Source organism: Acanthisitta chloris, unplaced genomic scaffold (genome assembly GCF_000695815.1).
Source record: "Acanthisitta chloris isolate BGI_N310 unplaced genomic scaffold, ASM69581v1 scaffold37588, whole genome shotgun sequence".
In the NCBI taxonomy this organism is placed as follows: Eukaryota; Metazoa; Chordata; class Aves; order Passeriformes; family Acanthisittidae; genus Acanthisitta; species Acanthisitta chloris.
The window spans coordinates 1-11,314 of record NW_008687114.1 but is presented as its reverse complement, the minus strand read 5'-3'; the positions used below and the strand labels follow the sequence as shown (position 1 = coordinate 11,314).

General features: G+C 47.8%; 1 protein-coding gene across 1 annotated transcript; it reads left to right on the top strand.

The window, feature by feature from the left end:
* Nucleotides 1-5: 5 nt before the first annotated feature.
* Nucleotides 6-10,171, top strand: KIAA0907 (KIAA0907 ortholog; the record flags this gene model as incomplete). The annotated part of the gene is made up of 13 exons (XM_009080474.1): nt 6-68; nt 1,835-1,963; nt 2,349-2,428; nt 2,936-2,988; nt 3,563-3,726; nt 4,102-4,313; nt 5,006-5,066; nt 5,864-5,921; nt 6,040-6,293; nt 6,775-6,930; nt 7,825-7,937; nt 8,788-8,879; nt 9,961-10,171. Coding segments are annotated over 13 exons (1,635 nt in total), but the record flags the coding sequence as incomplete, so codon positions are not given.
* Nucleotides 10,172-11,314: the final 1,143 nt, after the last annotated feature.

Below are 11,314 nucleotides of genomic sequence, written 5' to 3'. Positions count from 1 at the left end.
CGGCGAAGATTAACGCCATGTTGATGGCTAAAGGGAAGCTCAAGCCTGCGCCTAGCACGGCCGATAAGGTGAGGGCGAGGGGAGATGTCAGAGAGAGGTTTATTTTATCTCACCGAACTGGGAAGCGATGAAGAGTTGAGTGGGGAAGTCGGAGCGGGTCACACACTGTGGTCCCTTCCAAGCTGAGCCATTCTGGGATTAAATAGGAGGTAACAAAAGCAGTTGGAAATGACTTTATAAGTGGGTTTTGAGTAGCAAAAACCAGTGGCAGAGCTGTGAGGTGACTCCTCTGTGAGGCTTTACCACAGTCACCTGTAGGGAGATGGTAAACTCTTATTCTGAAGTGTTTTCCAGGTAACAATAAGCAGTTGGAAATCACTTTTTAAATGACTTTAAGAGTAACAAAAAACAGGAGCAGAGCTGTGAGGTGACTTCTCTGTGAGACTTCACCACACTCACCTGTAGGGAGATGATAGAATCTCATTCTGAAGTGTTTTCCAGGTAGCAAAACTGATGGAAATCACTTTGGAAGTGGTTTTGGGAGCAGCAGAAAGCTGTGGTAGAGCTGTGAGCTCAGGCTTCACCACACCCACCTGTAGGGAGATGATAACCTTTATCCTGATGTGTTTTGTAGGAACCAGAGCTCATGGAACAGGTCCTGTTTAAAAGAGCCACTTTAAAATGTGAGAACAAGTTATTTTCACAGCAAAACAAGTAGGAAATGTGTCCAAGTCCTAAACAACTCATTCAGCTTCTCCTCAGCCCTGCCCTGAGCTGTGGTTGGCCCTGAGGTGCTCAGGCCTCACTTGGATGGTCACTATGTGTCCTTCCAGCTGAGCTTTTCTGTTCTGAAGCAAGTGAAACTTGCTGTCTGTTTTCCTGTTTCAGTAACATTCTTGTCTTGCTCTTACCCTGTTAGAGCCAAGTTTAGAAGGTGTTTCAAGTCTCATAGAATCCCAGACTGGTTTGGGTTGGAAGGACCTTAAAGATCATCCAGTTCCATGGGCAGGGATACCTTCCACCAGCCCAGGTTGCTCCAAGCCCCATCCAGCCTGGCCTGGAACACTCCCAGGGATAGAGCAGCCACATCCTCTCTGGGCACCCTGTGCCAGTGCCTCAGCACCCTCACAGGAAGGAATTTCTCCCCAATATCCCATCTAGTGTTGCCCCTTCCATTCCCCCTTGTGTCCTGTCCCTCTATCCCTTGTCCCAAGTCCTTCTCCAGGTCTCTTGGAGCCTCTTTAGGCACTGGAATCTAATGTCTCTCCAAGCCCCATCCAGCCTGGCCTGGAACACTCCCAGGGATAGAGCAGCCACATCCTCTCTGGGCACCCTGTGCCAGTGCCTCAGCACCCTCACAGGAAGGAATTTCTCCCCAATATCCCATCTAGTGTTGCCCCTTCCATTCCCCCTTGTGTCCTGTCCCTCTATCCCTTGTCCCAAGTCCTTCTCCAGGTCTCTTGGAGCCTCTTTAGGCACTGGAAAGGGCTCTAATGTCTCCCCAGAGCCTTTTCCACAGGCTGAACACCCCCAGTTCTCAGGACTGGGAAGAGGTAGGTTAAACAGGTGATACAATGTGCTTTCTGCTAATGTTTTCAAGAGCTTTTGTGTTCAGCAACTGGAAAGGACAAATAAGAATGTTCTGTGCAGGGCCAAGAGTTGGACTTGGTCCTTGTAGGTCCCTTCCAAGTCTGAATAGTCTGTGATTCTGTGAGGAGGTTGTGGAAGGGGCTGAATGAGAAGGACATTCACCTCTAGAGCCCTGGGATCAGTTTGTATCTTGCATCACTCCTGCTTTCCAACCACTGCTCTTGTGCAACACTTGTCGTTGAAGCTGCAGGCTCTTGGGAAAGGTCCAGCTGCCAGTAAAAGCAAAGATGACCTCGTGGTGGCAGAGGTGGAGATCAATGATGTTCCCCTGACGTGCAGGAACCTGCTGACCAGAGGGCAAACCCAGGACGAGGTAAGTCACAGCCCTATGTGGGCTTTGGTGGCCTTGGCAGCACATCTGGGGCTCTGAGGTTTAAGTAACGTCATGGCATTTGTACCTGTAAGATTAACTCAGAAGTTCAGGTTGTCTTGTAAGGTGAAAAGAACTTGGATTCAACTATATTAAGCGACTGTTTCTTCTTACAAAACCTCATTGTGTTCTCTAAAGACACTGTTAAGTGGTTTATTGGTTTGCTCAATGAACAGTTGTACGAGGAGATAAAGATTCAATCTCTTACCACTTTATTAATGGATTAATGGTAGAATTATCTGGTCTTCTTGTACAAAACAGAGCTTAAACTGTGGTGTTTTGTGTGTGTTGTTGGTCAATGTGTCACTGAGGTTGACATTGCTTGCAGATAAGTCGCCTGAGCGGAGCAGCTGTGTCCACTCGAGGAAGGTTCATGACTGCAGAAGAGAAAGCCAAAGTGGGACCTGGGTGTGTATTTCTTTCTCGGGGTTTTGTTCTTTTTTTCTCCTTGAGAGGCTCTGGTAAGAGGCTTTGGCTTGTTTGCCTTGTTTTCCATGAGTAGTGGAATCTATATGACACATTATATTTGCCATTAGGATCATTTTGGGACCTGCCTGATATTGATAGGGTGGAATTCTACTCAAACCAACCACTGTGGCAAGTCAGACTGTGCTGAGCTTGCACTGAACATTGCAACTTCCCAAAGACACATTTCTCACCTTTCACAATGACAAGCAGGGGAAAGGTTCAGTGGAATGACATTAATTAGACAACACAAATCACTCCTGAATCATTTCCCAGTGCAGAGTTTTGCTGCCTGAGCACTGGGATGTTCAGTGAGTTTGTATTCCCTTACCTGAAGAGCATTTCAGGTCTTTAGGAAACCTTTCTGTACCTGATGACTGCAATGGAATGAGATTGAGTCATTACTGTGTGTTGTCTGTGGGTTTAATGGAGTATTTGATATCTCTGCAGAGATCGTCCTCTGTACCTCCATGTCCAGGGACAGACACGGGAACTGGTGGACAGTGAGTACAAAACATTCTGCTTTTCTCTCCTTCTTGGAGATAAAGGTTATTCCTCCCCAGGTGCAGGAGCTACATTGGTCTTAAAGCATTAGCCTAAGCTTTGTCTGGGTGGGAGAGGAGAAGGAACCCTAAATCTTTATAGAGTATCTGAGCTGAAAGGGACTCACAGGGATCACCAGTCCAACTCTTGCATTGGCTGAACACTCCTTGAGCTCTGTCAGGTTTGGGGCTGTGATCACTGCCTTGGGGAGCTGTTCCAGTGCCCAAACTCCCTCTGAGAGAAGAACCTTGTCCTGATACCCAACCTAACCCTGTCCCAGTGCCCAAACACCTCTGGGGGAAGAACCTTGTCCTGATATCCAACCCAAACCCCCCGACACAGCTCCAGCTGTTCCCTGGGGATGGCTTGTTGCCATCCTCTCTGATCCCATTCCAAGATGCTAATCTTTGGCCCCAGTGATGCCTGTGCTTCTGTCACAGAACATGGAGAGTTAGCCCAGTCATGTCCCAGTGTGGTTAATGTGAGAGGCTGAAAGGGCTGAAACAAGAATGAATGTCATGTTCTGTCTCCCAGGAGCTGTTAACAGAATCAAAGAGATAATCACTAATGGAGTGGTTAAAGCAGCCACAGGCTCCAGTCCCACCTTCAATGGAGCTACGGTCACTGTGTACCACCAGCCAGCTCCCATCACCCAGATGTCTCCAGCTGTTGGCCAAAAACCTCCATTCCAGTCAGGGGTGAGTAACTCCTTGCTGAGAACTTCATGAATGTCACTGGTTACAAGATTTACCTGGTGCCAAGTCCATGTCATGTGCTATTTGTAAATAAACCAAGCAAAGCACGAACACATCTCAAAAAAAATCACCCCCCTGTGTGCTGTGGGAACTGGAGGACTAATGAGACTGAGTCTGAAGAGTGAGACTTGGCTGACAGTGACCTCCTAAAAGCAAAGGGATGGAGAGACCAGTCCTGCTTCCAGCAAAGCAAAGGGCTCACTGTGCCATCAGACACTCAGTTCTTCCTCTATCTGGAGGAATAAGCTTTGTGCCCTCATGGAAAGGAACATCCTCATCCTTAGAGTGGAAGGATAAGCTTTTCCTGTTCCTTTACAGATGCATTATGTCCAGGACAAATTATTTGTGGGGCTGGAACATGCTGTTCCTACCTTTAACGTGAAGGAGAAGGTGGAAGGACCTGGTTGTTCCTACTTGCAGCACATCCAGATTGAAACAGGTGCCAAAGTTTTTCTTCGAGGGAAAGGCTCAGGGTGCATAGAACCAGCATCAGGCAGAGAAGCTTTTGAGCCCATGTACATCTACATCAGGTAGGAAACAGTTCTTAAAGGACATAAATAATCCCAGTGGCTCATCATCGATGTGGCTTAAGGTTTAATCAGTGTGGCAAACTCTTAATTCTGACTCACTTAATGCCAATGAAATAGTTTTGGGACCTGAGTAATTTAGTGTCTCTAAAAGGATAAAGATGTCAACCATCTGGTGATGGGGTATAATCAGACAGTCATGGAGTAGTTTGGGTTGGGAGGGGCCTTAAAAGATCATTACTCCACCCCCTACTGTGGGTCAAGGACACCTCCCACCAGCCCAGGTTGCTCCAAGCCTCATCCAACCTGGCCTGGAGCACTCCCAGGGATGGAGCAGCCACAGCTGCTCTGGGCAACCTGTGCCAGTGCCTCAGCACCTCACAGGGAGGAATTCCTTCCCAATAACAAAGTGCTATCCAACCATTGGGAACACAGCCCAGCTGTGCTCTGGGGCTTGGATTGTGATGTGGAGCTTTGAGGGAAGAGCACAGCCTGCACTGACTAACTCCAGTCACTGCTCTGAGCTCGATTCTTGCAGCATTTAGAGCAGCTTGAGTTTCCACGTAGAAAATTCCTGCTCTGTTGTGTTCACAACTGTCCTGAACTCCTGCAGAGCTGCCCGGCAGCAGGTTGATGATGAAAGAAGCTCCCAAATTTGTACTTAGGCAATATTTTTTTTGTCTTTATGTTTTCAGCCACCCAAAGCCAGAAGGTTTGGCAGCTGCTAAAAAGCTGTGTGAGAACCTCTTGCAAACTGTGAGTAGCTCTTCCAACGAGATTTCAGAGCCTGTTGTAGCTGTGCTGTGTGTCTGGCTAAGGAGTCTTTCATGCTCACAGCAGAACTGTCTGACTTGCTCCTGGGGTTTTCCTTCCACTAGTGCTGTCTGATTCTTACACGGTGGATAAACATTTCTCAGGATGGAGCTGTTGTGGTGGAATTCAAAGGGAAAAAACTGCAAATGCTTCCTGAGCAGAGCTGGGGCTGAGGGCAGGGATTGACTGTGCAAATATAAAGAAATCCTGCTTTTCCCTCCTTGCTCCAGCTTTATATATCCAGAACTGCACTGTCTCTTTAGGAAAGAGAAAGTGATTGGTGAGGCAAAAAAAAAAAGAATCTCTTGTGTACACAGAGAAAATTAATTTCTCGTCTTTTTTTCTATGGATGCAAATAGAGCAAAGTCCTCTGAGATTCTTTCTGTTCACACTGATAATTGAGTGTGGGCTACAAAGTCTCTCTTGAATAATATGGGGAAGCTTTTAGAGTTCCTTCTGCTAGTTCTCCACAGTATTTTTAGTGTGTTTTGTCTCCACTGTGATAATTAATTTGCCACTCTCTTTTCCTCTGAAAGATTATCCTGTGTTTTACCCCAAGCAGCCTCAGAGTCCAGCAGCATTAGGGAATGTTCACTGGGGCTTTGATGTGTGGGTTATTGCTGGGCTTGTGCATAATGTGTTCTACCATCAATGTTCCCTCATGGATTTGTGGGGATTACATAAAGGTTAGTACAGTAAATAGATGTTTTTTTGGTCTAATCTCTGACCATTCCTTGCAGGTTCATGCAGAATACTCAAGATTTGTGAACCAGATAACCACTGCAGTTCCCTTGGCAGGTAAATGGCAGCAATAATGGACATTAGGAGTTCTTTTACTTTTGGCATTAAATTGGGTATTTCTGTGACTAACAGCACTAAGATAACCCTTTTCCCCTCTCTCTCTCTCTCCCCTCAGGCTTCACCCAACCTGCCACAATCAACAGTGTCCCTTCCCAGCCTTCCTATTACCCTTCCAATGGGTACCAGTCTGGCTATCCTGTGGTTCCTCCTCCTCAGCAGCCTGTTCAGCCACCCTATGCAGTCCCAGGCATAGTCCCACCTGCAGTGCCCTTGGCCCCTGGAGTCCTGCCCACACTTCCTGCAGCAGTTCCACCTGTTCCCACCCAGTATCCAATACCTCAGGTCCAACCTCCAGCCAGCACTGGACAGGTAACTGCCACACTGGCAACCTCATCAGCTCTTTTTTTTATTTTATTTTGCCAGCAAGGAAATACTCCAGTAGTTCCAGGTGCAAGGTTCTTCTTTAGGATGTTTTCTGGGGTGTTTCTTTGCTGCTTTTTCCTTCTCAGAGCAGCTAAGTAGTTATGTGGCTGCTCCATACTGTATTTTTCATAGCCCCTGTGGACTTAAAAGGCTTTTGCAGAGGGGTTGGTGACTCATTTCTGAGAAGAATAACCATGGTCTAGTAGACAAGGTGGTGTTGGGTCATAGGTTGGACTTGATGACCTCAAAGGTCTTTTCCAATCTCAGTGACTCTGATCTTTAAGCTGTGATTTTTGATTCAGCTTCTCTTACAGCCTGCAAAGAACAACTAGTGTTCTGCTCCTGTGTCTGATTAAGTCAATACTCATCGATTGATACTCACAGTATCAACTCTTCTTGTGTTTTGTCTCCACCTTGTGCCTGGCAGAGTCCTCTGAGTGCTCCTTTCCTTCCTGCTGCCCCAGTCAAAACCACTCTGCCCACTGGTACACAGCCACAGGTCCAAGCCCATCCCCAGGGCCAAAAGCGACGCTTCACCGAGGAGCTCCCAGATGAGAGAGAGTCAGGACTGCTGGGATACCAGGTGGAATAAAATCAGCAATTTTACCTCATTTCCCCACAACTGGGTTGGACAGAGATGGTTGTTAGCACAGTGCAGTTGGCAGCAGTTGGCCAGGGCCTGTGGCAGAGGGCAGGAGTTGCTCCCAAGCACAGGGATCACACTTGGTTGTCTTTGAGTGGATGCACTGAGCTCCAGCTGTGACTTGATTCATTCCAGCTGCTTTCCACCCCTCTCAGCCTTTCCCGAAGACATCAGTGCATTCAGGTCAAAGAGATCACAACCGTGTGGAGCTGCTTAGCTTAAAGAGACATTATCTGGGGATTTATTGGGGGTTTAATGACTCTTTTCTTTGAGGGGTGGGAGGAAAACATGGTGATAACATCCAGATTCTCCCATTTCCGTTTCTTGCAGGTTACACTTGAGAGGATGTCAAGAAACTTAGTTTTCAAAGCTGATTTCTATTTCTTTTTTAGCTAGCAAATGTTAAGCAGATGATTTTTAAGACAGAGAAAAGGGAGTGTCTGAAAATGTTTCTGTCCCAGGCAGAACCTTCAGTAAAGCTTGGCCTAGAGGCAATGAGGAACTGCCTGGGTGTTAGAGCTAATTTTAGCTGACTGAGGAATGAGCTGACTGAGGGAGGTGTAGGTGATCCTTGAACACAGCAGTTAACCTTTAGTGCCCTGCAAAGGTGGAGTAGGTGCTGAGATGTCTCTCTTAGTGCTGCTCAGACCTCTTTGCTCCCACTCTACCCTCAGCACCCTTAGGGGCAAAGCATTTTTTCCCAGTGAATAGCCATTTCTTCTGCTAGTTGGCAATGTGCTGTGGAAGGTTGGGATTCCTGGCAGTGTCAGTAAGGAGCTGAGGCCGCTGGTGTAGTGGGAGATGTGCTAATGCCGTGTGTTTTTCTGCTCATAGCATGGACCCATTCATATGACTAATTTAGGTACAGGCTTCTCCGGGCCGGGCGGCGCGCAGGGGGCAGGGCCGAAGGCAGCCGGTCCCTCGGGAAAGGAGAGGGAGAGGGACAGGTGAGTGGGATTGGGGAGAGTCTGGAGGGGTCAGGGATTCTCAGGGGAGCAAGGGGAGCTGCTTTCATGGTAGCTTGTTTCAGTGGGAGTCTGTGACTCGAGGGGTGGTTGTGGTTTGGGGAGTGGTAGGTTTTGGGGGGATTTGGGGTTTTTTTGGTGGGTTGGGAGGTTGAGGTTTTTGGTGTTTTACAGGTTTTTAGGGGTTTAGGGGTTTTGAGGGTCTGGGGGTTTTTTTGAGGGCCTTGGGGTTTTTTTGTGATTTGGGTTGTTTGGTTTTTTTAATGCGTTTTTGTGTTTGGGATTTTTGGTAGGTTTGAGGGGTTTTGGTAGGTTTGGGGCTTTGGAGTTTTGTGTTTGAGGGTTTCTGAGGCTTCTGGGTTTTTGGTGTTTTGAGGCTCACCTGGGCCTGTTCTTCCAGCCTCTGGGTGCCATCCCTTCCCTCTACACTGTCCCACTCAGCCCAGTGTCATCTCCAGCCCTCCCAAAGGACCCTCAGTCCCACTGAGTAGTGCTGGTCCCAGCACAGACCCTCAGGGATACCAGTTGTTACTGGTTTCCACTTGGACGTGGCCATCTAGCCAATTCCTCCCCCCTCTAACAGTCCATCCCATCCTTTCCTGTCCCATTTGAGTGTTGGGGGAGGACACTGAAGGCCTTCCAGAACTCAGGTAGGACCTTCAGTCACTCTGACCCAAGGATACACTCACTCCATGCCAGCAGGTCTGGTTGAGTCAGGGAGTTAAGAGCTTAACTCAGGTCCTGGGCTGAGTCAGGAATCTGATTTCTGTTACCTTTGACTCTTTGCTTGGTTGAAAAAGGCAGAAATAAGGGTTTGCTTTGCTTTAAACAGGCAGTTGATGCCTCCACCAGCTTTTCCTGTCACTGGGATGAAATCAGACTCGGAAGAAAGAAAAGGTGTGGGGTCTTTACCAGGCAACCATGGTGAGTGCAATGACTCAAATACCCTTGGAAGTCCAATTTCCTCTCCCAAATGAGTTGCTGCTGGGTTTGACATGTGTTTAAACTGGTGACTTTTGGTTTTGGCTGTTCTTTATACGTCATTGTGGAAGTGCAAGGCCGGTGACATTGCACTGCCCTAAAATTACTGATATTTGCTGTGATTATGCACACAGGAGGCTGCTCAGAGCTTTGCTAAGTATCTGTAAGAGTGAGGGGAGAGTAACTGAGTGAGGGACTAAACACAGGAGGTTTTGACCCACCAGAATGTGGTAGGATTGGTCTGTGACACGGATTCCACGTGGCTTTGTGTGTGAGCAGCTGCCTCAGGGACACTGAGGAGTGTCCCTGGGAATTGAGCTCAGGCCCTGAGGAGTGTCCCTGGGAATTGAGCTCAGGCCCTGAGGAGTGTCCCTGGGAGTTGAGCTCAGGCCCTGAGGAGTATCAGTAGGAGTTGTGTTCAGGTGTGGATTTACACCCAGGAACTACATCTGCCAGCACCACCAGCACTGTCAGATCTCATCCTGTCTCAGGGCTGTCCCTCAGCAGTGTCTGAACTTGGTCAGGCATAGAATCATTGCCTCTCTGTGTAGTTCAGTGCTCTCAGCTCTGCAAGTACATCCCATAGTCTGTTTAACCTTAGTTTCTCTGCAGTCTTGCTCCCAGAGATTTTGCTCTCTTGTTAGCTTCCTTTTGACCCAAATCCCTACTTTTCTTGTCAAATTGATCTCTTTAAGGGTGAATTTACCATCCCTGAGAGCCATTTGCTAACTTGACCTTTTCTGTGTGTTTTCTTTCTTGTTTCTCTGCTCTCTTCCATGGTTCTGATGGATCACATGGCTGGTGCTGCTGCTGTTCCCTGTGCCCTTCGACCTTGGATGACCATTGGCCTTGTGACCTCAAAATGGTGTCCAACTAACCATTTGCAATTAACATCTTTTTTTTATTATTTAATTATTATTATTATTAACTCATTTTTGGGGCATTTTATCTTTTTGTTGTTGTTGTGGTTATTTTTCCTTCTTGGGGGGCTGGGGGTGGGTTGTTTTGTTTCCCCCCCTCTTAGATCATCAAGCCAAGAAGATGAAGACAGCAGAGAAGGGATTTGGCCTAGTGGCTTATGCAGGAGATTCATCAGATGAAGAGGAAGAACACGGTGGCCACAAAAACGCAAGTACCTTTCCACAGGGCTGGAGTTTGGGGTACCAGTACCCTTCCTCCCAACAAAGAGCTAAGCAACAGATGCCATTCTGGATGGCACCATAAAAGCTGCAGAAGAGGTTTCATTCATCTGTGTTTATTTTTCCCCCTCCTCCACTCTAGCAATAATTGCATGTATATTCCAGACTGAACTTGGCCAAGATGTGATGTTTTTACATTTGCAGAAGGCAATTTTCCCCCTGGAAGGGCTCCATTGTTTTTGAAAATCCTTATTTCAGCAGTGTATTTGGCAATTAAAAAGGAATGTTGGATGAAATAGCAGCTTGGCAGGGATAGTCCCTTGTGCAAGGGAGAAGTGTTGTAAGGAGGAACCAAGGAATCCTCTTGGTCAAGATAACTTGAAGGACAGAGTCAGTGCCAGACTCCACTCTGCTCCTGGGGTTTGCATTGTCAGCCTGGTCACAGTCCTACAGAGCTAACAGTGATCCACCTTCCACTTTGGACTCTCACCAGAGGCAAAGAACCTCCAGGAGTTGTGGAACACTTGAGTATCAACTCTGATTATTTTTTTTATTTTTTTTTTTTTACTGCAAGCCTCTCCCATAACTCAGCACTTGGATTTCCTTTGGAATGTGGTTTTACTAACCCCAAGACTTCTCATCCCAGCCAGCTGTGGGGCAGGGGATGCTCAGGGTGTTGGATAGGTCCATCTTGCCCCAGGTGGACTTGGCACTGTAGCTCTGGTACGTCTTTCCAGTCACCCATGGACTCAGTCCCACTCAGCACTCGGACAGAATTCCTCCTCCTGAGGTTCTTCCCATCTCTTCCCTCATCCTCTTGACTCCACCCACAACCAGCAGCTTCCAAGGTGGTTTTCCAAGGGGCAGCAGCTCCCACCTCCACGTGGGAACCCAGGAATGAGTGGTTGGACTGTGTATGGACATTACCTGCCCCATGGGCTGGTGCAGAGAGAACTGCTGTGCAGAGCAGTGACCCTGGGATGGTCCTGAGCCCTGGGCCAAGGTACTGAGCAGTTTTGGAACAACAGATCCCATTTTGGGAAGGGGATGAGTGTCCGTGCTGCCCCCAGGATGGCTCTCCTGGACAAACCTTGGCTTTCCTATGTGTTGTAAATAATTAGAGTCATACTTTCATTATAAAAAACTGTATAAAGATTCTCCTTCCTGCTGCTACTTTTGGTGAGGGTTGGAGCTGGAGCTTATGGTAGGGCTGGGGGTGAGCCTGGGGAGAGGGAGGGG